The sequence below is a fragment of the Danio rerio genome, chromosome 4 (assembly GCF_052040795.2).
Source record: "Danio rerio strain M-AB ecotype USA chromosome 4, GRCz13ab, whole genome shotgun sequence".
Taxonomy (NCBI): Eukaryota; Metazoa; Chordata; class Actinopteri; order Cypriniformes; family Danionidae; genus Danio; species Danio rerio.
In genome coordinates, this window is record NC_141024.2 from 332,501 (window position 1) to 360,000 (window position 27,500).

Sequence of the window (27,500 nt, forward strand, 5' to 3'; positions counted from 1 at the left end):
TCTCTAGAATATTTATATGGAAAACCCCATCGTGACCTCCACCCAGACCACAGAGACAGACCTCCACCCTCCACACACACACATGCTCAGTCATTCTCTTACAAACACACACACACACACACACACAAACTGACACACACTCGAACATACACTCACAGAAACACACTCACACACACACACACACACACACACACACAGACACACACACAAAACAGATGTAATCCCACTATAATTAATGAGTTAATCATCAGCTTAGCCTGACGAGCCAATCAGAGCGCAGTGCAAGATGACATCATCATCATCATCATCATACCTTCCCCATGCCGGCGTGGGCGTGTCCCATCTTCACCACCACCGGGAATGAAGCAGTGGGCAACTGGAGGAGGAGAAGAAGAAGAGAAGCAGATGAGAAACACACACACACACACACACACACACATCTGTAGGTTTTATGGTGACTGCTGTATATTCTGGGAAAGGGCAGTCAGTGTTCAGAGGAATTACACTCACACACAGACAGCCTCCTGAAAACACACCTGATCTCTCACACACACACACACACACACACACACACACACCGAGCGTCAGTCTGAGGGTCATTTATCTGATCTGAGGTCAGTGGAAAGAGCCGTTGGCTGCAGCAGAGCGATAAACTGCTGTAACAGTGACGCTGCTGTTTCATAACACAGATAAAGAGTGTTTTCACACACACACACGCACACACACACACACACACACACACACACACACACACACACACACACACACACAGAGTTATAAATAGCATCATGTCAAGCTATTTCAGCACTATCACAATATTAGGTCATTATGTTCAGGATCATTTACTAATATTGTAAAAATTTCATTAGGGGTCTCCACAGCGGAATGAACCGCCAACTATTCCAGCATATTTTTTATGCAGCGGATGCCCTTCTAGCTGCAAACCCAGTACTGGGAAACACCCCTACACGCTCATTCACACACACACACACATACACTACGGCCAGTGTAGTTGATCAGTTTCCCTATAGTGCATGTGTTTGGACTGTGGGGGAAACCGGAGCACCCGGAGGAAACCCATGCAAACGCAGGGAGAACATGCAAACTCCACACAGAAACACCAACTGACCCAGCCGAGACTCAAACCAGAGACCTTCTTACTGTGAGACCACAGTGCTGACCTGTGTATTGATTATTTTATTGATTTGTGAGTTGTATTAACAACTCAGTCATCCCCGTCTGTTTGTGATGACTGTAGCTCAGCTGAGCAGCACAGACGGCTCCCAGTGTCTGAACACCAGCGCCTGTATAAGACAAGACCAAAGAACAGGGAAAGTACATATTTATGTGACTTTCCATTCAGTGTGCATCAGAGTTTAGGAATTCCACAGTGCACACACACACACACACACACACACACACACACACACACACACTCTACAGTGCCCATATGAGGACAGCTCAGCAGTGTTTCCTCCACTCATTATCTCAGTCTGTCTGCTGAAGGGCACGACCACTTCCTGCACATTCCAGACAAACCTTCCGGAAGATTCCTGCTGTACACACACACACACACACACACACACACCAGAAATCTAAATACAGTGTCTGTGAACACCATGAAGTGTGAATGAAAGCAGATGTGCGGGTCAGTGTAGTGCACACTAATGAGGGCTCGACTCACTCCAGCAGACGCTCGAATCACTCACTTTCCCGCTTGGAACTATTAGCAGAAACACTGGAGACACACACACACACAAACAAACACACACAAACACACACACACACACACCAGGAAAACACCATGAGTAAAAGTCAGAGTCCTGATGACTGCATTCCTGCATTCGCTCAGCGGTCAGTGTGGAGGAGACACCAGAGCAAACACACTCACACACACACACACACACACACACACACACACACACACACACACACACACACACGTCACTCACACTGCAGCTCCACTGCACTCTTTACTGTTTATTGACACTGAACACACACTGATGTGGAAAACACTGAACACATCCAGAGCGTGACGCCACAGATGAACACACACACACACACACACACACACACACACACACACACACACACACACACACAGGCAGCAGACAAACAAACTAGTTCAAAAAACAACAACATCTGGTTAAATCTGGCCATCTATTCATCCGTCCATCTTTCATTCATCCAACCACTGATTCTACCAGTCATCCATCCATCCAACCACTCGTACATCACTCCATCTGCACATCCATCCACCCATCCATCTGTCCATCCCTCCATCTGAAGATCCATCTGTCCATCCAACCATCTCGCCATCTGACCATCCATCTGTCCGTCCCTTCAGTACATCAGTACATCCAATGATCTCTCCATCTCACTATTCATCCATCCATTCTCTCCACTCATTTATTTGTTCATCCCTCCATCAGTCCATCCTTTCATCTGAAGATCCATCCAACCATCTCTCCATCTCGCCATCTGACTATATCTTCATCCATCCATCCATCCATCCCTTTATCTGAAGATCCATCTGTGCATCCAACCATCTCGTCATCCATTCATCCCTCCATCTGTCCATCTATTCATCCCTGCATTAGTCCATCCCTTTATCAGAAGATCCATCCAACCATCTCTTCATCTCGCCATCTGACTATACCTTCACCCATCCATCCCACCATCTGTCCATCCCTTCATCTGAAAATCCATCCATCCATCCATTCATCCATCCATCCATCCATCCATTCATCACTCCATCTGTCCATCCAATCATCTGCCCATCCCTTCATCTGAAGATCCATCTGTCCATCCAACCATCTCGCCATCAATTTATTCATCCATCCATTCATCCATCTGTCCACTCATTCCTTGGTTCATCATTCTATCCGTCCATCGCTTCATCTGAAGATCTATCCAACCATCTCTCCATCCATCCACTCATCCATCTGTTCTTACTTCATCACTTCATCTGTCCATCTAATCATCTGATGATCCATCTGTCCATTCAATCATCTCGCCATCCATCCATTCATCCATCTGTTCATCCATTCGTCCATCCATCAATTCGTTCATCCCTCCATTAGTCCATCCCTTCAATTGAATATCCATCCAACCATCTCTCCATCTGACTGTACCTTCATCCATCCATCCATCCATCCATCCCTTCATCTGAATATCCATCCATCCAACCATCTCTCCATCTTGTCATCTGACCAACCATCTATCCAATCATCCCTCCATCAGACCATCTGTCCATCCCACCATCCGTCATCCATCTGTCCATCCCTCCATCTGACCATCCATGTGTCCATTTGAACATATGGCCATCCATCTGTTATTGATGCATCCAACCATCCATCTCACCATCTGTCATACATGACCATCCCTTCCTCTGAACATCCATCTCCATCTGCCTGTGTCTCCATCTATCTTTATGACCACAGTAATAAAGCAGGCACCGTAATGATATGTTTGCTGATTAATTGTCATTATGTACACACACACACACACACACACACACACACACACACACACACACTGAAGACTGTAGAGTGTTATTGATCTGACATTATTCTGTCTGTGTGTCTGAATCCTGCTGAGCTGTTCATCTGCTCAGAGCACACTCAATATCACAACATGTACTTTTCCCAGAGCAAACCCAGCTCAACCTCACTAATGAAGCATCCAGCAGCAGACCACACTCGCAGCATCTGCTCTCAATCAGGTCCTGTGGACACATCAGAGGCCGGCTGCAGGTCTGGGAACAGCTGGAAGGCTATATTTAGGCTGGCTTCAGTTCTTCTGTACTGCGGTTTTGCTTTGAAGCTGCTCGTATCGCAGAAAGCAGCCAAAACACCCGAGAAAAACACGTCTATAAAACACACACGCAGGATCCCCAGCTCAACACTGACTACTAGTGGTGGAGATGAAGACTTACACTAAACATTCGCAGTTATCAAATGATGGAAAACAGACAGAAGGTGCTGTTACACTTGGACAAAGTATTTTCCCTCCTGTGGAATATTAGCTCTTTCAAATATTTCCAATTTTCACATTATATTTATGTCTGGAGTAAAATAAATGCGTTTAAAAACAGCTGTGGTCAATATTATTATTAACCCCTTAGGAAATGATTGCTTTTGATTGTCCACAGAATTGTTGAGTTCCCTAATTAATCTAGTGAATTAGTGTCTTGAAGAATATCTAGTCAAATATGATGTGCTGTCATCATGCCAGAGACCAAAGAAATAATTATTCAAAGTATTATGTTTAATAATGTGCTGAATAACATTTATTAAACAGCACTTGGAAAACAAAAGACACAGCTTGTCTTCAACTGTATGAGGAGTCTTCTACTTGATCAGCGAGTGTTTACTGTTTAATAAATGTCTAGTGGTGAATGATTGATCAGGTTGTGGTCATACAGTAACTCTGAGAGCTCCTCAATATTAGGATGTTGTGGCATTAGTTACTGTGTGTATTTGAAGTCGCTATGAAACTGAAGTTAAGATTGTCCTTTTTCCCCATATTGTGATGTACATCTGATTTTATCCTCTGGGCATTGCTAACAAAATAGTGACTGCTAGCCCCACAGAAAAATGACTGACAGCTCCACCCCAAAGGACTGATAGCTCCGCCCTAAACAACTTAAAGCCCCGCCCTAAAGAACTGATAGCTCCACCCGTAAATGACTGATAGCCCCGCCCTAAATGACTGATAGCTCCACCCTAAATGACTGATTGCTCTACCCTAAAGGACTGATAGCCCCGCCCTAAAGGACTAATAGCTCCACCCTAAATGACTTATAGCTTTACCCCAAATGACTGATAGCCCCGCCCTAAATGACCGATAGCTCCACCCTAAATGACTGATTGCTCCATCCTAAATGACTGATAGCTCCACCCTAAATGACTGATTGCTCCATCCTAAATGACTGATAGCTCCGCCCTAAAGGACTGATAGCCCTGCCCTAAAGAACTGATAGCTCCACCCGTAAATGACTGATAGCCCCGCCCTAAATGACTGATAGCTCCACCCTAAATGACTGATTGCTCCACCCTAAAGGACTGATAGCCCCGCCCTAAAGGACTAATAGCTCCACCCTAAATGACTTATAGCTTTACCCCAAATGACTGATAGCCCCGCCCTAAATGACCGATAGCTCCACCCTAAATGACTGATTGCTCCATCCTAAATGACTGATAGCTCCACCCTAAATGACTGATTGCTCCATCCTAAATGACTGATAGCTCCGCCCTAAAGGACTGATAGCCCTGCCCTAAAGGACTAATAGCTCCACCCTAAATGATTTATAGCTCTGCCCCAAATTACTGATAGCTCCGCCCTTAATCACTGATTTCCCCACCCTAAATGACCGATTGCTTCATTATAAATGACTGATGGCCCCGCCCTAAAGGACTGATCGCTCCACCCTAAGGGACTATTAGCCCCGCCCTAAAGGACTGAAAGCTTCACCCAAAATGACTTATAGCTCCACCCTAAATTACTAATAGCTCCACCCTAAATGATTTATAGCTCTGCCCCAAATTACTGATAGCTCCGCCCTTAATCACTGATTTCCCCACCCTAAATGACCGATTGCTTCATTATAAATGACTGATGGCCCCCCCTAAATGACTGATCGCTCCACCCTAAGGGACTGATAGCCACGCCCTAAAGGACTAAAAGCTCCACCCTAAATGACTTATAGCTCCACCCCAAATGACTGATAGCTCCGTCCTAAAGGACTGATAGCCCCGCCCTAAAGGACTAATAGCTCCACCCTAAATGACTTATAGCTCCACCCTAAATTACTGATAGCTCCACCCTAAATTACTGATTGCCCCACCCTAAATGACTGATAGCTCCACCCTAAAGGACTGATAGCCCCGCCCTAAAGGACTAATAGCTCCACCCTAAATGACTGACTTCCCCACCCTAAAGGACTGATAGCTCCACCCAGAAGGCATCTCCATGTGACCAGTAGTGCAGAAGCGAGGGGCAGGGGGGTCATGCTATTTAATTAATGTTGGAAATGAGAGTGGCATCATTTATATACACAGGAGTACATTTTTACTCCATGCTGATTATACAGACCCAATTGACATTTCTCCTCCATCTTCCTCCACCCACCCACGTGTCTCCATGACCTCTGACCCCTTCACTGAGTTACACACACACACACACACACCACTGTAATGCTAAACACCTGATTTACAGGAAAGCCAGAGGAGACGGCGGCACAGACTGACCATGTACAGTACGAGCCTGCACACACTGCATCTGTGTGAGTGTGTGTGTGTGTAGCGTCCAGCGTCCGTCATCCGCTGATCCACACCTCTATAAACACACAGGCATTTCCTCTTAGTCACAGTCTGCATTTACAACACACACACACACACACACATGCAGGATTCCCAAACACACCTCCACAGCCAGCTCTACACACACTGCACTACTAGAGGAAGACGTTCAGCTGATTCTGAAAGACTGATTTATAAAGAGGTCAACACATCTGAGTGAATAAATGTAATAAAGACAACATATATATGCACCCTCTGTCTGGCTGAGCACGCAGGTGAGATTGATGTGTCTGCTTTTAATCATTATTATCATGTTAGATATCTACATGTTGATGAAATAAGCCCATAGAGAGGAGATTAACAGATGACAGGCTCTTGATAAGCGCATCAGTGTTTGTTCTGCAGGCGAGGGGATTATCAGTGTACTGAAAATATAAGAGCAGCTAATCTGAGTGTCTTCCTGTTTATCCTGCGCTTCACGGCCCTGACGGAGACTTCTGATTCCCAAATAGACGCTACACTGATGCACACACTCCTGTCCTGCTTATTTTGGCCTCGGCTGGAAACAGAAACTGCTGCTGAAGTTCACAAACAATTGCACATAAATATAGACCCTGATGCAGAGTTTCCCACAGGCACGAACACTGCGCTCACACACACACACACACACACGGATTCACCCATGCTCCGAAAGCGACCCAGCGTATGCGTCAAATATGGACAACCACAAATAAAACAACAAGGTGAAAAGCTGAAGGTGTTTTGATGGAAAACTTGAACCAATATTGGGTTTGTCTAAATTTGACCCAACGCTGGCTCAGAACTATGAGCAGCAAGTGACAGAAACTAAATGTGACGCTTTAGAAAAACATAAACACACACACACACACACACACACACACACACACACACAGACACAGATACACAAACACACACAAACATTTATACATAAATACACACACAAACAAACACACACACACAAGCAAAGACACACAGAAACAAGCACACACACACACTTACATGCAGACACAGATACATAAACACACACAAACATTTACATGTACACACACACACTCAAACGTAAACACACACACACACACACACACACACACATACACACATAAACACACACAAACATTTGAACATACAAACACACACACACACACACATAAACATACACAAACATTTAAACATACAAACACACACACACAGATACATAAACACACACAAACATTTGAACATACAAACACACACACACACACACACATGCAGATGCAGATAAAAAAAACACAAAAACATTTACACAAACACACACACCACACACGAACGAAGACCCAGATAAAAAACACGAAACGATTGATACACACACACACAGATACATATAAATAAACTTACACAAACATTTAAACACACACAAGCGCGCACGCACACACACACACACACGCACACACACACACAGATAAATAAATACACAAACGTTTACACATACACACAAACACACACACACACACACACACACACAGATAAATAAATACATAAACATTTACACACACACACACAGATAAATAAATACACAAACACTTACACATGCACACAAACACACACCAACTCAATCACAAACATACTCATTCATCACATTTACACTCACACACACAAACACACACACACAAATTTCACCACACCACAGAATTGCTGAGTAACTCCACACACAAACACTCACTCACACACAAATTCGCAAACACTTACACACACACGCACACTCACACAAGCAACCCCACACACATAAACATGCAGACGAAGATACATAAACACACACAAGCATTTACACGTACACACACACACACACACACACACACACACTCACTCATAAATGCACACTCATAACATTCACGCACAGTTACAAACACATACTCGCACATGTTTTCCACCACACTACAGAATTTCTAAGTCACTCACACACACACAAATTCACTTTCTCTCTCTCACACACACACACACACTTACACACATACAGTTTTCCACCACACTACAGAATCTCGGAGTAACTCCTGACACACACACACACACACACACACACACACACACACACACACACACACCCACAAACACACTATCAGATGTAGATATCGGAGCAATGATCAAACACACTCTTTCTGTTCAGCAGCTCATCACACACACCACACACACACACACACACCACAGGAAAACATGAGGCCGACACGGTAAATGGACATTTGGTTCTCGACTGCCTATAATGTGTTATTCCATCAGTGTGTTCTTCATATTTTCCATGCTTTATGATGATGATGATGATGATATGAGCTCTAAACTGCTATTGCAGATGACAGTGAGCTCACGCCATTCACTCACACTGACTCACACCGCTCGCTTTAGGAGTATTATTTTAGTGGGTTTTCAGAAACCGCGGCGGTATTTCACATGTTATTCAGCCTCTGCTTCCACTGATTTTCCTCATGTAGTGTGTGTCTGCGGTGGAGACGAAACAACTCAAAGCAGACGAGAAAACAGACTTTTATTTCAATTTATTTATCAATGCTAAAAGAAATACAATGATCAAACCTGTGCAGAAAAAAACAATCGCCAAAATAATGATAATAATAAATTAATAGTCAAATATTTAACTTAATAGTTAAGTTAAATAAGGCGCATATAAAACAATATAACTTATTACTATACAAATGTAACGAAATTACATTGAACACATATTGCTACAAATGTAACGAAATTAAATACTTATTGCGACAAATGCAACAAAATTACAAACTTATTAATGAAATAAACATTTAAAATGTAATGAAATTAAACAGTAATTGCAACAAATGAAACGAAATTACATTAAAATTTTTGTGACAAATGTATCAAAATTAAACACTTATTAATATAAAAAATTAAACACATTGTTACAAGTGTAACAAAATTAAACACTTATCAATGTAACAAAATTAAACACTTATTAATGTAACAAAATTAAACACTTATTAATGTAACAAAATTAAACACTTATTAATGTAACAAAATAAAACACTTATTGCTACAAAAGTAACGAAATAAACACTTATTAATATAATGAAACTAAACACTTATAGCTACAAATGTAACAAAATGACATTAAACACATATTGCTACCAATGTAATGAAATTAAACACTTATTGCTACAAATGAAACTAAATTACATTAAACAAATATTACAACAAATGTAGCAAAATTAAACACTTATTGCTACAAAAATTACGAAATAAACATTAATGTAATGAAATAAACACTTATTGATACAAAAGTAACGAAATAAACACTTATTAATGTAACGAAATTAAACACCTAGCTACAAATAAAACGAAATTACATTAAACACTTATTGCAACAAATGTAACAGAATTAAACACTTATTGCTACAATAGTAACGAAATAAACATTAATGTAATGAAATAAACACTTATTGATACAAAAGTAACGAAATAAACACTTATTAATGTAACGAAATTAAACACCTAGCTACAAATAAAACGAAATTACATTAAACACTTATTGCGACAAATGTAACAGAAATAAACACTTATTGCTTCAAATGTAGCAAAATTAAACACTTATTGCTACAAAAGTAACAAAATAAACATTTATGTAACGAAATTAAACATTTTTTGCAACACATGTAACGAAATTACATTAAACAAACACGTATTACTACTAATGTAACAAAATTAAACACTTATTGCTATAAATGCAACGAAATTACATTAAACACGTATTGCTACACATGTAACAAAATAAACGCTCAATGTAACGAAATTAAACACTTATTAATGTTACAAAATTAAACAGTTATTGCAACAAATACAACGAAATTAAACACTTATTTATTAATTTATTCATGAATAAAAAGATACAAACACAATCGATTTTAAATCAATATAAAAAGAAAATACAAGTTACATTAACAGCATTTCTACACAGAGCCAAAAATAGAAAACAAACAAAGTAAGGGGTAAATTACAATACAATAGAAGTGTATAAAAATAAATAAATTAATTAAAAGCATCACAAGCTCTCTAAATATCAGCGTGAGCAGATAACAGCTCTTTATTTAGCACCAATAATCGGACACATTTTTTGTTGTTGCACAAATGGAAAGATTTGAGCAGTGAGTCAACCTCAAACACAAAATGTCGAAAAGTAAGAGTAAAAAAAGACATTTACATTATGAAGTCACTTCCATTACGTCATGCGTCTGTAACGCAGCTCGGCGCGCTGTGATTGGCTGAGGCGGCGGCGCGCGTCGCCCTGACGCACTATATATACGGAGCGCGCGGAGCCCTCCAGAGAGTCAGCAGGAGCTCCAGCAGCAGCACTCCAGCATCATGAAGCCCACATCTGTGCTCTTTTCTCGGTCACAGCAGCACTTCTTCAGCTCGATGAAGCCCGTATTTCTGCTCTTCTGTCTGCTGTGTGTGATGGAGGAGCGCGCGGACGCATGCTCGTGCGCGATCTCGCACCCGCAGGACGCGTACTGCCACTCCGACATCGGTAAGCAGAAAACCCCGAGTGTGTGTGTGTGCAAGTGTGTGTGACGGACTGTAAGGTGACACTCGCTGTTATGTAAGTGTTGATATTTACTGAGCATCCGTCGATCAGTGCGTCACTGCAGGAAAAGTTCGCGCAGAGTTTAATCTGTGTCAGATTCTTTATCAGCACAATCAAATGTGTGTTTGCCCTTCTGTTCAGTGCACATGCACTTTTCTAAAACAACAGCACTAACAGCAAGAAGAGATAATGCAATGCATAAAAGATAATGATATTTATAATAATTATTATTATTAATAATAATGATAATTAATCATAATTATAATAATGAAAGTGCATTTTTAGCATAAAAATGACTTAAAGATAAAGTTCACACAAAAAAGAAAATGTTCTGTCATCATTTAGCCTACTTTCATCAGTTGCACACTAAAAGAAGATATTTAGCAGAATGCTGAAGACCTGTAACCATTGACTTTTTTTTTTACTATGGAGGTCAATGGTTACCATTTTCAGTTTAACCGTTTAAATCTTTAGTTTTTAAATAAATTAAATATTTTTAAAAATATTTTTATTTTTAGACAAAAAATGAAAGTGTTTCCTATTTTAGGAAAAGCGTTATAAAATAATAAAAGTGTTTCCTATTTTATTTTTCTTCTGGAGAAAGTTATTTATTGTAGTTTGGCTGGAATTAAATAATAAATAAATAAATAAATAAATAGATGAGCTCTAATGGATTCTGATTGTCATCTAAATGTGATTTCAGTCTGGTGTTTGTTGTAGTTGTGCTGTTTTACAGTGATGTTCATGTGGAGAAGTTTTCATAACTTGTTATGGATTTTAATGTCAACACGACTTCCATTAACTTGTAAAGAGAAATGAAGCTATTCCTGTGCTGGAGGAGTGAGTGTTCTCTTTATACTCATGATGGTGAAAGTGTTGTGCGTCTCTGAAGTGATGTTGCTTTTGTTGTCATCTCTGATTCATCAGTCGCCTGTCAAGCAGCGCAGTGTGCGGACTTCAGGATGCTTGTTACTGTTTATTAATGTGTGGATATCTGTTGGTGTGTTGATGTTTGCTAGTGTGTGGATAGTTGTTTGATGTTTGTGTTCGATTGTGTTGATGTTTGTTAGTGTTTATTAGTGTGTAGAGATTGTAAGTGTTGATGTTTGTGTAGCTGTTTGTTAGTGTTTATTAGTGTGTGGACATGTGTTAGTGTGTTGATGTCGGGGCCTGTACTATGAAGATGGATTAGCTGAATAGCCAGATAAGTTTCAACTCAGTTTGTACCAATCCTGAGTTTAGATATCATGAAGGCAGCATGGTAACTAAACATGCTCTGGGACGTGTTCAGGATAAGTTCAGGTTTTGTTCAAATTGTGTTCAGGATATATTCAGGTTGTGTTCATGTTTAGTTCAGGATAAATATTCAGGTTTTATTCAGTTTGTGCTTAGACTGTATTCAGGTTAAGTTCAGGTTATATTCAGGTTATGTTCAGGTTAAGTTCAAGATGTATATTCAGGTTATATTCAGGTGGTGTTTAGACTGTATTCAGGTTAAGTTCAGGATAAATATTCATGATATATTCAGGTTGTGTTCATGTTTAGTTCAGGATATATATTCAGGTTTTATTCAGTTTGTGTTTAGACTGTATTCAGGTTAAGTTCAGGTTACACTCAGGTTATGTTCAGGGTTATTTCAGGATATATTCAGATTGTGATAAGGTTAAGTTTAGAATAAATACTCAGGTTTTATTCAGTTTGTGTTCAGACTGTATTCAGGGTAAATTCAGATTATATTCAGGTTGTGTTCAGGTTAAGTTCAGGATAAAAAATTCTGGTTATATTCAGCTTGTGTTCAGGTTAAGTTCAGGATTTATTTTTCTGACTGTATTCGGGTTAAGTTCAGTTTGTGTTCATGTTAAATTCAGAATATGTTCAGGTTATGTTTAGGCTGTGTTCAGGTTATATACAGGCAGTGTTCAGAATATGTTCAGGTTATAATTGTATCCAGGTTAGGTTCAAGATATGTTCAGATTATGTTGAGGTTGTGTTCAAGCTAAATTCAGGATTTGTTCAGATTTTATTTAGGTTGTGTTCAAGTTAAGTTCTGCATATGTTCATGTTTTAGTCAGGTTATCTTCAGGTTATAATCAGGTTGTGTTCAATAAAAGTTCACAATATGTTCAGGTTATAGTCAGGTTGTGTTCAGGTTATGTTTAGGTTATAGTCTTGTTGTGTTCAGGTTATAGTCAGGCTGTGTTTAGGTTATGTTTAGGTTATAGTCATGTTGTGTTCAGGTTATAGTCAGGCTGTGTTTAGGTTATGTTTAGGTTATAGTCAGGTTGTGTTCAGGTTATAGTCAGGTTGTGTTCAGGTTATGTTTAGGTTATAGTCTTGTTGTGTTCAGGTTATAGTCAGGTTGTGTTAAGGTTATGTTTAGGTTATAGTCATGTTGTGTTCAGGTTATAGTCAGGTTGTGTTCAGGTTATAGTCAGGTTGTGTTAAGGTTATGTTTAGGTTATAGTCATGTTGTGTTCAGGTTATAGTCAGGCTGTGTTTAGGTTATGTTTAGGTTATAGTCATGTTGTGTTCAGGTTATAGTCAGGCTGTGTTTAGGTTATAGTCAGGTTGTGTTAAGGTTATGTTTAGGTTATAGTCATGTTGTGTTCAGGTTATAGTCAGGCTGTGTTTAGGTTATGTTTAGGTTATAGTCATGTTGTGTTCAGGTTATAGTCAGGCTGTGTTTAGGTTATGTTTAGGTTATAGTCTTGTTGTGTTCAGGTTATAGTCAGGCTGTGTTTAGGTTATGTTTAGGTTATAGTCTTGTTGTGTTCAGGTTATAGTCAGGCTGTGTTTAGGTTATGTTTAGGTTATAGTCTTGTTGTGTTCAGGTTATAGTCAGGTTGTGTTAAGGTTATGTTTAGGTTATGGTCATGTTGTGTTCAGGTTAAAGTCAGGTTTAGATTGTGTTCAGATTTGAAGTTTGATGTTTTGTCAACCCTAAACTAATTCTAAGTTTGTTCAGCCGGCATATCCCAGCATTATAATCTCTGCCTAAGCTGGTTGTTTTGCTCCTGACCTGCGCTCATCTGACAGGAAAATGTGGGTCTGGAGTTTGCGGCTCCTGAGGCTCAGCGGAGGATAAGCGGAGCCGGACTGTCTGCTTAAGAGGCCACATATGACCAGCATACTGATGATCTGTTTGTGGATAAACTAGATATTGAGATGTCCCATAAAATGTGACTCTGGCTTTGTGCTGGTATTCATGCTGTATGAAAGGCGAAGACTGCAGCTATTGTGAGTGTGTGAATCGGTGGCTCGGCTCCAGGCGTGCAGATTTCAGAATGCAGAAGGCTTCGCAGCCGCTGCCATGTGTAGCATATTTCCAGAGGCATCAGATGGAGCGACGGCTGCGGGCCAACGAAGACAGCATACGCTTCAGTGTGGATGTAGACGAACACACACACACACAAACACACACGTCTCCGTATGTTAGGAAGAATTCAAGTGTCTCCAAAAACTGCTTTGATATCGCTCACAAAGAAATCTGAGCCATTATCAATTTCCCATTGAAATATCATGGAGAGCAGCAGCAGTTGATCAGAGTTTACAATAACACTAACACTTCAGAGTCATGGTCAACACTTACTAATGCATTATTAAAGTACACTTACATTACAGCTAACGCACAGTGAGTGAACATGAGCTAACGGGAGCTGATGAGCTAACAGCACCTGATGTTATTTAACCTAAATAAAGTTCACTAAGATTTGTAAGATCAATTTAATAACTCTGTGTTAGAAATGAATCATTATTCATGATATTATAGAGATTATTTTGTCATTAAAGCGACAGGTCAACATTCACAGATGCACACAGATCTGTTTGGCCAGGCTGTGGATTAAAGCTCATGATATTGTAGATAACTGTTTCATTAAATGATGATGATGATGATGATTATGAAGATGAATATGATGATGAAGATGGTGACTCATGAGCTTCAGCAGCTCTCTTTTTCTCTCTGTACTCTCAGATGAATCACTGATGTGCCAATGTGCTGCTTAAATCATAAAACAGAGGCGGCAGAAATACACAGCAGCACACACACACTGCCAAAAACATTCCTCCAAACACACACTCTCACACACACACACACACATAGAGAGACACACATACTCATATATATCCACACACACACTCATCCACACACAGATACAGACACACACACACACACACAAACACACACAGAGACAGACAGACACATGCATGTTCATCCACATGCACGCGCACACACACACACAAACACATATCTAAACACACACACTTATCTACCCATACAAACACAGACACACTCATACACATAAACGGACACACACCCATCAACACACAAACTCATCCGAATACACACACGTACTTATTCACACACAGAAATTCACACTCACAGACACACACACAGGCAGAAATGTGAGAAAACGAACACACCATTGGCAGATTTTTAAAAGGGGAGGAGCTACCATATGCCATATGCAGTTGAGGTCAGATCAAACACTTTAACACTCGTTCTGGGTTGACGTAACTTGTTTGTGTGAAGTTCAGTGAGCTTTGATCAGTATCTGAGTAAATGAGTGTCCTGCGTGTGTGTGTGTGTGTGTGTGTGTGTGTGTGTGTGTAGATCTGCAGTTGGCAGGTCTTGAGAAGGGATTGAAACGCTTCATTCACTCTTTAGGGCTCCAGATTAGTGTTGTGCCCTACACTCTGTGCTTTGAGCAGGAGCTCTGATCTACTGCACGCACACACACGCACGCACTCACGCACACACACACACACACACACACACGCACACGCGCACACACACACACACACACACACACTTACACGCCTCTGTCAGCCGTGAATCACTCCTGCAGAGGAGGATCTGCTGTTGTAACCCATTTACTCCTCCATCATCCCTCCATCAGTCCGGCCGGCCGCCACCTACTTTCTGCCATGTAAATCAGAGTGTTAGCGCTCATGAATATGCATGAGTGACAGCGGGCGCTCATGTATGATTCAGAGGACGGCTGCTCTTAAATATAGCCTGCGGGACGGACGGAGGGCCGGTCAGGTGCCCACACACACACACACACACACACACACTAATAAACAGCCGTGGTCTGGAACTGGGCTACACTTACACACGCACACACACACACACACACAGAAAACTATTAAGTGGCTCTCAGCCAATCAGGGCACAGCAAAGCGGAGGTCAACAACATGACCGATTAACCCTGAGTGTCAACAAGAGGTCAGACCGGTGTGTGTGTGAGTGTGTTAATGGTGAGGAGTGTGTGTCGGTGCTGGACACTGGATCAGGTTACTAGGGTTTGCAGGGCATTATGGGATTGAGGCTTCGGCCTCATTCTGCAGTCTCTGAGGAAGCAGTCTAGTTCCTCACACACACACCAGAATCTGGCCAACACTGTGTGACACACACACACACTTTACACATATATACACACACACACACACACATATACACACACACACACATATATAGACGTCACATACGTAATACATACATTTACACACACACTTTAAAAAACATAACACACACACACTTCTAAACATTACGGACGCGTGTGTGTGTGTTGTCAGAGCTGCTGATCACTCTGATTGATCTCGCTTCATCTTTAAATCAGACTAATCAGGTGTTTCATCTGTGTATATGCAGTCTGGGATTGTTTACTGTGTGCTGTGCTCCAGAGAGTACCCATGATGCCTCAACAATGTGTGTGTGTGTGTGTGTGTGTGTGTTTGCAGTGATCAGGGCTAAAGTGGTGGGCAAGAAGCTACTGGACGATGGTCCGTTCGGGACGCTGCGATACACAGTCAAACAGATGAAGGTGAGGAGTAAACACACACACACACACACACACACACACACACCAGCAGCCTGCTCATCCTTGTGTCCTCTTGCTTTGTGTGTCTGTGGTATTAAACCTGTGTGTGTGAGTGTGTGTGTCTGTGTGGTGTTAAATCTATGTGTGTGTGGCATTACTATGTGTGTGTATGCTATTATATCTGTGTGTGCATGTGTGTTATTAAATCTGTGTGCTCGCAATTAAACATGTGTGTGTGCTATTAAACCTGTCTGTCTGTCTGTGTGTGTGTGTGTATGCTATTATATGTGTGTTGCATTTGTGTTATTAAACCTGTGTGTGCTATTAAACCTGTCTGTGTGTGTGTGTGTGTGCGCGCAATTAAACCTGTGTGTGTGTGTGTGTGTGTGCAGATGTACAAGGGCTTCGAGAAGATTCAGCACGTGCAGTACGTCTACACACACGACTCTGAGAGTATGTGCGGAGTCAAGTTCGACATCAACAAATACCAGTACCTGATCACAGGTGAGACACACGCACACACACCACCATCGTCAACACAGACACACACACACACAAACACACACACACACACACACACAGTTACAGCAGCACGCACTGCATTAAAACATTCCACTCCAGCTGACAGACTTACTGCCGTGAATCGTGGGACAGTGCGCCTACACACACACACACACACACACACACACACACACACACACACACACACACACACACACACACACAGTGTTTTGATGTGAGTGTAATATTAGCAGATCATGACTCATTAAACTGCACTGATTAAACCACTCAGTGGCAAATGTGTGTGTTGTGTGCGCGAGTGTGTGTGTCAGTGTTTCTTTGTGCATTTTTGTGCAGTGTATGTGTGTGTGAGCCTGTTTGTGTGTGTGTGTCTGTCTTTCTTTGTGCTCGATGTGTGAGTGTGTTTTATTGAGTGTGTGTGTGTCTGTCTTTGTGCTTAGTTTGTGAGTGTGTTTGCAAGTGTGTGTGTACCTGTCTTTGTGTGTGTGTGTGTGTGTGTCTGTGTATGTATACATGTGTATCTATGTATTGTCTGTCTTCCTTTGTGCTTTGTGTTTGTATGAGTGTGTGTGTATGTGTTTGTGTATCTGTCTGTGTGTGTGTGTATGTCTGTGTGTATGTACTTGTATGTTTCTATATGTGTGTGTGTGTGTGTGTGTGTGTGTGTGTGTGTGTGTGCAGCTGTTGTGCTGAAAGTGTTAATCCTCAGACTGTTAAATATAGAAGGCAGGATTGTGAGCCACAGAAAGTGACGGTGTGTGTGTGTGTGTGTGTGTGTGTGTGTGTGTGCAGGGCGTGTTCATGACGGACGCCTCTACACGGGTCTGTGTAACTTTAACCGGCGCTGGGAGCATCTCTCACTGGCGCAAAAGAAGGGCATCAACCACCGCTATCAGCTCGGCTGCAGCTGCAGGGTGAGACGCCTTCATTCCCATAATGCACCTCACACATACAGTAATGCAACACTGCAGAGCGACACACACTCTTTATCACCTTCATCACTTCATCATCATCATCATCATCATCATCATCATCGTAGACCTACAAATAGTCACACATCTGAATCTAGATAATAATGTGTATTTTTCAATATATTTATTAGTAATATCACAAATTTCCTCCAATTTTATTTTATTTTTAATTGAGTATTTTTGAAATCTTAAATGGTTCATGTTTTAGCAGTTTATTTAGTGCTATTTTATTATCTCCATATTTAATTACGTTATATTATATATATATATATATATATATATATATATATATATATATATATATATATATATTAATTATGAAATATTTTTACAATTGCGATTATTAAGTTTAGCCATTATTATTATTATATTTTAATTATATTATAATTATATTATATTATTATAATTTTATATTATTTTAAATTATAATTATATTACATTATTATATTATATTATATTATATTATTATATTAGAATTAGATTATATTACATTATTATATTATATTATATTATTATATTATTATATTAGAATTAGATTATATTACATTATTATATTATAATATTATTTTTATATTATATTATATTATTATTATTATATTATATTATATTATATTATATTATATTATATTATATTATATTATATTATATTATATTATATTATATTATATTATATTATATTATAATCAAATTGGCGACATTGTGTCTCAGTGTTTAGCACTGTGGCCTCACAGTAAGAAGGTCGCTGGTTCGAGCCCAGCTGGGTCAGTTGACATTGCTCTGTGGAGTTTGCATGTTCTCCTCGTGTTGGCGTAGGTTTCCCCCACAGTCCAAACACATGTGCTATAGGGAGGTGATGAATTACATTGGCTGTAGTGTATAAGTGTGTGTGTTTGTATGAGTGTGTATGTGTGTTTCCCAGTACTGGGTTGCAGCTGGAAGGGCATCCGCTGTGTAAAACATATGCTGGAATAGTTGGCAGTTCATTCAGCTGTGCCGACCCCTGATGAATAAAGAGACTAAGCTAAAAAGAGAATGAATGAATGAGTATTATCAGTGTTAGGGAACTATTCTGGCAATTTGTATAATGCATTTATTCATTCTGCATGATTTAAATTGAAGGTAATGTTATGATTTACCTTAAACCTGTAAGATTTTACTTTATTTTGAGCAGTTTTTGGTTAAACGGTGTTTCTTACACAATTAAAAATATACTGAAAGCTGCATGTTCAGTCAGTGCTGACCCTGTGCACCACAGCTCAAGCAGACAGTCAGACGCGCTGGTTAAAGAGATTCAAATGAGGTCCAGAGGAGCTTAAATGAGGAAGAAACATTGAAAATCAAAGTGCATTGACTCTACACTCCTGCAGATGTTCACTTCAGAGGAAATAAATCAAGCTCAGGCTTTGAACAGCGTTAAACATCCGGTTCTCAATATCACTGAGACTCAGAGACACGTCAGAAACGATCTGTGTAAAGCTCAGATATGCGGCTTTCAGAGGTGAAAAACACTTCTCTGATCAATGAGTCGCATTCATCAACACCTGCACTGACACACACTGAAGGAGACGCTTCACTACACCTGCTGACACACACACACTCACACACACACACACACACACACACACACACACACACACACACACACACACACACACACACACACACACACACACACACACACACACACACACACACACACACACAGAGCACTATATACAGCATTAATATGGAATTTTCTGTACAATCTGTTTTGAACGAATCATTTAAGTCAGTTTCTTTTCTAAATGAATCCACAGTTTTAAATGAATATAGCGAATGAATGATTGAAATATGAATAAATCATTTGAGCAACGATTCATTGATCCATTTATAAAGACAGCCACTTGCTTCTTTTCTGAATGGATCAGCAGTTATGAATGAATCAGCTGAATGACTCCTGAGTGAATCTGTTTCCTGAACAAATTATTTCATCAACTGATACAATGAACTAGGGCCTTGCTTCCTTTCTAAATGAATCAGCTGTTTTGAATGAATCACTCCAGAATTAATCTGTTTCTGAATCGATCACTTGAGCATCTCATTCAATGATTCAGTCACATGCGGCTGTTCTAAATGAATCAGCTGTTTTGAATTAATCGATTGAATGAACGACTCCTCAATGAATCTGTTTCTGAAATAATCATTAGAGCAACTGATTCAATGATCCATTTTTAAAGTCAGTCATGTTTTTCTGGTCTAAATGAATCAGCAGTTTTGAATTAATCACTCCTGGATTAATCCGTTTCTGAATTAATGAATAGAGTATTGATTCAATAATTCAGCCACTTGCTGCTTTTCTAAACGAATCAGCTGTTTTGAATGAATCAATTGAAAGAACAACTCCTGACTGAATTGGTTTCTGAATGAATCATTTGAGCATCTGATTCAAACATCCATTCATGCTTCTTTTGTAAATGAATCAGTTGTTTTAAATGAATCAATTGAATGATACTAATAATGTGCGTGTATGTGTGTGTGCGCAGATCAAGCCTTGTCACTTGCCGCCTTGATTTTAATGAATCATTTGAGCTACTGATTTAATGATCAATGTATGCTTCTTTTCTAAATGAATCAGCTGTTTTGAATGAATCACTTGAACATCTGATTCAATAATTCAGTAACTTGCTTCTATTCTAAATGAATCTTTTCAGTTTTGAATGAACAGATTGAATCAATCTGGGGGTTTTAATGTATATGTGTGTGTGTGTGTGTGCAGATCAAGCCGTGCCACACGCTGCCGTGTTTCGTGACGTCTAAGAGCGAGTGTCTGTGGACGGACATGCTCTCTCATTTCGGCTACCCGGGCTACCAGTCACGCCACTACGCCTGCATCCAGCAGAAAGAGGGCTACTGCAGCTGGTACAGAGGGATGAGTGGACGCGACAAGATCACCATCAACACCACTGACCCCTGATCACACACACACACACACACATGCACACACACTGGCAGTAATCCGTCCAGTCCTGCTTCTACAACATCCATGTGTTTTACCTGCCAGATTTATCTATTTATGAGCGTCTGCGTTCAGATCCTGAACACGTTCTGTCCTTGCCGTTTATGATATATAAGCTATGAAATGGTGATTTTTAGTATTTTTTTATTACTTTATTAAAAGAAACTGTAGATGTATTATCATCATCTTTGTATCAACAACTGTGCTGATGACGAAAGAGGAGAGAGATCTTAAAAAATATATTAAAAACACACACACAAACATTTCTACTGTACTTTACAGAATAAAAGTCACGTATGGACACACTTTAATATCATTTGTCATATAAAACAGTCCTTAATTCAAATGTTTTTAAACGTGCATCACATTAGTCATGTTTAAAATTAATAATTTAAATGTAAAACACATTTAAGGTAACTATACAAGCTATTTCAACTTAAAGTTCACTCAAAAAATGAAAATGTACTCGTTATTTACTCACTCAAGTGTTAAAAACTTGAGTTTGTGTCATTCTTTTTTATCAAAAATCAAGATATTCTGAAATGTATTCTGCCTTTTCATATAATATAAATAAATCATTTTTATTGGGGTGCACTGTCCCTTTAAATCAATTAAACTGACTTAAAACATTAAATTATTTACTTTATTTTAACCTGATCAACTAATGTCCAAATAACACAAAACATGACATATTGATCATATTATTTATTTACAGTGTAATAAACTGCGTTTATAGTAAAAATCAAGCCTTAAACTCATTACACTTTAACCAGGATTTTATCTACAAGTGGCTTCAGGTATGGCTTTTATTCTGTAAAGTGTGGTGGATGTACAGATCCTGGCGGTGCTGAATATGACTCAAACACATCATCGATATTGAACAGCTAGAGTAATCTTCTGTACCACTAAACTCGTGTTCATTTCGTCAGGTTTTCTGCTCCATTCCTCTGTCGGAGGCTGAGATGTGAACTAGCGGATGAAGACTAGTCAACAGAAGACTAGTTAACTGAGGACTAGTCAACAGAAGACTAGTTAACTGGAGACTAGTTACCTTGAACTGAGGACTAGTCAACAGAAGACTAGTTATCTTTAACTGAAGACTAGTCAAGAGAAGACTAGTTAACTGAGGACTAGTAACCCTTAACTGAGGACTAGTCAAGACTAGTTAACTGAGGACTAGTAACACTTAACTGAGGACTAGTCAACAGAAGACTAGTTAATTGGAGACTAGTTACCTTGAACTGAGGACTAGATAACAGAACACTAGTTAGCTTAGGACTAGTCAAAAGAAGAATAGTTAACTGAGGACTAGTAACCCTTAACTGAGGACTAGTCAAGAGAAGACTAGTTAACTGAGGACTAGTAACCCTTAACTTAGAAATCGTCAACAGAAGACTAGTTAATTGGAGACTACTTATCTTTAACTGAGGACTAGTCAACAGAAGACTAGTTAACTGAGGACTAGTTTTCTTTAACTGAGGACTAGTCAACAGAAGACTGGTTAACTGATGACTAGATAACAGAACACTAGTTAGCTGAGGACTAGTCTGAGGACTAGTTAATTGGAGACTACTTATCTTTAACTGAGGACTAGTCAACAGAAGACTAGTTAACTGAGGACTAGTTTTCTTTAACTGAGGACTAGTCAACAGAAGACTGGTTAACTGATGACTAGATAACAGAACACTAGTTAGCTGAGGACTAGTCAACAAAAGACTAGTTAACTGAGGACTAGTAACCTTTAACTGAAGACTAGTCAACAGAAAACTAGTTATCTTTAACTGAAGACTAGTCAAGAGAAGACTAGTTAACTGAGGACTAGTAACCCTTAACTGAGGACTAGTCAAGAGAAGACTAGTTAATTGGAGACTACTTATCTTTAACTGAGGACTAGTCAACAAAAGACTAGTTAGCTGAGGACTAGTTTTCTTTAACTGAGGACTAGTCAACAGAAGACTGGTTAGCTGAGGACTAGTAACATTTAACTGAGGACTAGTCAACAAAAGGCTAGTCAACAGAAGACTAGTTAAGAGAAGACTGGTTAACTAAGGACTAGTTACCTGCTGGTTAAGCTGGTCAGTCTCAGCCTCTGACTGGTGTTTTTATAACATGTAAATAATCTGTCTGTAACACAAACATCCTGATCTGATCACATTCATCCAATAAAGTGAGAGAGAATGTGTGTGTGTGTGTGTGTGTGTGTGTGAGAGAGAGAGAGAAAGTGTGTCTGAGAAAGAAAGTGAGAAGTGTGTGTGTGTCAGAGGGAGAAAGTTTGTCTGTGTGTGTGTGTGTGTGTGTGTTGGTTTTGGAGAACACAATTGTATAATGAGTATATAATAAGTGAGTATATAAGGTATACAAATTTTTACTGTATAAATGCATTATACCTACGGAGAGTCCTTATAAACTGCATATATGAGTGTGAGAGCGTGTGTGTGTGAGTGTGTGTGAGTGTGTGTGTCTCAGAGAGAGAGAGTTGATCATGTCTCAGTTTAGAGCTTTGGAAAATGTTTGATTTTTAATTTCTCTGTTTTATATTTTTATAATAAACTGTTGTGAAAATGCAGCCTGACTCTGTCATTACTGCCACAGCACTAGAAAGGCAACAGGACTAGTTAGTGTGTGCACTAGTTAGCGACTCACCATCTGTGTGTGGTTTGGGAAGAAGGTTTGCTCGTTGAGTGGAAACTTCTCCGGGCCGAGAGTCTGATAGAGCTTGATCATGTGGGAAAACTGAAGAGAGAACACACACACACACACACACACACATTAGTAATACAGAGAAAACACACACACACCAAACCCACAGCCATTTATTAATAATAATAACATTAATAAATAATCTATAAATGTTTTTTTATGTTGTGTTTGTGAATGCTGGATTCTGATTGGCTGATGAGTGTAATAATCCAGTGTGCTGTTATTATCAGATAAACACACACACAAACACAAACACACACACACACTCGATGATGAACACATGATCTATTCTACACTCTCATTCATGACTGCAGCTCAATTCACTGTTGCAGCTCCAGAAAGTAGAGCAGATTAAAGTGAGCAGTGTAGCATGTCGGTAATGAATAATATCACACAGGAACTCACGCATTTACAGCAGAATAAAAGACCATATGAGCACCTCTATAATGCAGAAGGTCAGGGTTATGATCAGCCTCCGAGCTTATGAATGTGCTCAGTGTTTCCGCAGGATCATGTGACGGTGTGTGTGTGTGTGTGTGTGTGTGTGTGTGTGAGATAACGCTGTGTGTTTTGTCTTCTTCATGAGTAGTTTAGTCTGCTGTGGCTGAAACACTCAATCCTCCCTCAGCTCTGTTTAAAGGCCAGGAATCCTGCTTTATCCATTGGCTCTAAACGCAAACACACACTCCAGGAGAAATACAGCAACACACACACACACTCACAGTCTACTAGTAAATGGATTTTTCTGACGTTAATTATAGTAAACTCAATTAAATCTACATGTTTAGCTTCAAAATGTACACTGTAGAGTGACATGAGTGTATGAAATAAACACACACACACACACACACACACACACACACACACACATATGTAAAGTGCTGAAAGTGTTGGGTGAACGCCTCAATAATCAAGACAATATCCTGATCGCTCTTCATAATCAATAATATTCTGCTTTTTATTAATGATTCGGTCACTGGAAAATGAATATTTATTATTTTATATTTATTAAACAGTCATTTAAATTTTAAATAATACAAATATTTCACAATAATCTAACAATATATAGATAATACTGAAGATAAACATGATATAAGCTTATTTACAAAAACGTTCATTACAAAGTCTGAGACTTAAGGTGTGTGTGTGTGTGTGTGTGTGTGTGTGTGTGTGTGTGTGTGTGTGTGTGTGTGTGTGTGTGTGTGTGTGTGTGTGTGTGTGTGTGAGACGCACCACCCAGGGTTTGCTGCAGAAGTTGTATATGGAGAAGAGTGTGTTGACGCTGGGGATGGAGCCGTAATGGAGGCCGATCACCAGATTCCGGAAGTCCTCGCCGGGGGTCATACTGTACGCATGCTGGCGGACCAGCACAAAATCTGGCTTCACAGACCTGCACACACACACACACACACACACACACACACACACACACACGTCAGCAAACCACTACAACACATGCAGAGCAGCAGACGAATGAACAACAGCTGCACACACACATCTGTCTCACACACACATACACATCTGTCACTGAGAGCACATGTGTGGAGAGACTGAGACAGAAGATACACACTCACACACACACACACACACACAAACACACACAGAGTGAATAAATGCACAGAAAGCAAGCTTGAAAAAAAAAACAGTCTGGACTGACTGGATCTGCTTTAGGAATGTGCCGGAACACACACACACACACACACACACACACACACACACACACACACATAAAAACACACCTGACCACTTTAGTTCCTCCTCGAGTGACCTGAATGTCCACCGTACAGCCAGAGTTCACACACGACACCAGATTGATCTCGGAGAACTCGGCCTGAAACACACACACACACACACACACACACACACACACACACACACACACACACACACACACACACACACACACACACACAGTTAAACACAAAAAAAGTATATAAAAGTAATAGCTCCTGCCCCAAACTCACAACATCTGTCAGTCAAAATGACAACCCCGCCCCCAAAACCATGCCATTGGCCAATCAAACGAATAGCCCCACCCAAACCCATCCTACTGCTCAGCTGTTTTAATAATTTCCTCATATATTTATTTATTTTTCTCATATATTTTAGTCCTTTATATGAAAGTTTTTGGGGTGGCATGGTTTCTTTGTGGTTAGCTCAGCAAGAAGGTTGCTGGTTTGAGCCTCGGCTGGGTCAGTTGGTGTTTCTGTGTGGAGTTTGCATGTTCTCCCCATGTTGGCGTGGGTTTCCCCCACAGTCTAAACACTTGTGCTATAGGGGAATTGATCAACTAAACTGGCCGTAGTGTACGAGTGTGTGTGTGAATGAGTGTGTATGGCTGTTTCCCAGTACTGGGTAGCAGCTGGAAGGGCATCCACCATGTAAAACATATGCAGGAATAGTTGGCGGTTCATTCCGCTGTGGAGACCTCTGAATAATAAAGGGACTACGCTGAAAAGAAAATGAATGAATGAAACATCAATCGCAGATTTCTATGAATATAACAACAATAGTCTGATGATTATTCTGATGATATGTAAATATTATTTTATGTAAATAAGAGCCAATATTTAGCTGAGTATTGTTATATTAATGAAAACACTTTTCCAGCCACACAAACATGGCAAGATAATAAACATCACACACAGATTTATTCCAAACACTTATAAAATATATTCAAATATAAATAAAATCACTGCTCAGCTGTGTCAGGCTGGCCAATTTGAGCATTTCTTTGGTTATAAATGCAGTTATTATTATTATTATTATTATTATTATTATTATTATTGCTACAAATTAAACAATCTGTTTTAGAAAGTGAAGGTACAGCTGAAGTCAGAATTATTCGCCCCCTTTTATTTTTTTTTCTCTTTTTTTATATTTCCCAAATGATGTTGAACAGAGCAAGGAAATGTTCACAGTGTGTCTGATAATATTTTTTCTTCTGGAGAAAGTCTTATTGGTTTTATTTTGACTAGAATAAAAGCAGTTCCACATTTTAAAAAAAATATTTTAAGGTCAATATTATTAGCCCCTTTACGGTAATTTATTTTCCGACTGTTTACAGAACAAACCATCGTTAAACAATAACCTGCCTACCTAGTGATGCCTTTAAACGTCACTTTAAGCTGAATACTAGTGTCTTGAAGAATATCTAGTCTAATATTATTTACTAATATTATTTATTTATGGCAAAGAGAAAAGAAATCAGTTATTAGAAATGAGTTATTAAAACTATTCTGATTAGAAATGTGTTGAAGAAATCTGCTCTCCGTTAAACTGAAATTGGGAAAATAAACAGGGGGGGGGGGGGGGGGATAATTCTGATAACTGTATATGGAGTCAATCTAGGGCCATATATAGTTGCAAAATAAAAGTACGTTTTGCAAACAAAAAACGGAGCAAAAATAAATAAATGAATAAATGCAAATCTCCAAAAAAATAAATAAATAAACAAAATCGCAAAGCGAAAATTCACTTGAGAAAAAAATAAAACTGCTAACAAAAATAAACAATTGCAAACGGAAAATTAAGTTCTGAGAATTAAAAATGAAATTTGCAAACAAAAAAAGAACTGCGAATAAATAC

At 39.5% G+C, this 27,500-nt stretch overlaps 2 protein-coding genes across 3 annotated transcripts in view; one reads left to right on the top strand and one right to left on the bottom strand.

Moving 5' to 3' along the window:
* The window catches only part of syn3 (synapsin III), a 35,185-nt gene that overhangs the window by 3,108 nt on the left and 4,577 nt on the right, over nucleotides 1–27,500 (bottom strand). Inside the window, 4 exon segments of the mRNA NM_001353964.1 lie at nucleotides 314–376; nucleotides 23,856–23,945; nucleotides 25,146–25,302; nucleotides 25,652–25,743. Coding sequence (NP_001340893.1) covers nucleotides 314–376; nucleotides 23,856–23,945; nucleotides 25,146–25,302; nucleotides 25,652–25,743 — 402 coding nt within the window.
* LOC101885062 (metalloproteinase inhibitor 3) lies at nucleotides 10,641–23,778 on the top strand. Of its 2 annotated transcripts, XR_015482305.1 has the most exons (6): nucleotides 10,641–10,845; nucleotides 16,645–16,727; nucleotides 17,117–17,228; nucleotides 18,039–18,160; nucleotides 20,973–23,105; nucleotides 23,158–23,778. XR_015482305.1 is itself a non-coding variant. In XM_087247723.1 (5 exons), exons 1-5 carry the CDS (start codon nucleotides 10,680–10,682, stop codon nucleotides 21,168–21,170), a joined length of 681 nt encoding a protein of 226 aa, XP_087103849.1. In that variant the 5' UTR covers nucleotides 10,641–10,679; the 3' UTR covers nucleotides 21,171–23,778. The 2 variants fall into 2 exon arrangements, 1 of the variants encoding a protein (XP_087103849.1); XM_087247723.1 differs by having other exon boundaries at nucleotides 20,973–23,778.

Excerpts from the sequence above, each read along its gene's own strand:
- LOC101885062 (XM_087247723.1), top strand. The coding sequence starts at position 10,680 with ATGAAGCCCACATCTGTGCTCTTTTCTCGGTCACAGCAGCACTTCTTC. Across the intron at positions 10,846-16,644 it reads GTACTGCCACTCCGACATCG|TGATCAGGGCTAAAGTGGTG; the intron begins GTAAGCAGAAAA and ends GTGTGTTTGCAG. Across the intron at positions 17,229-18,038 it reads ATACCAGTACCTGATCACAG|GGCGTGTTCATGACGGACGC; the intron begins GTGAGACACACG and ends GTGTGTGTGCAG.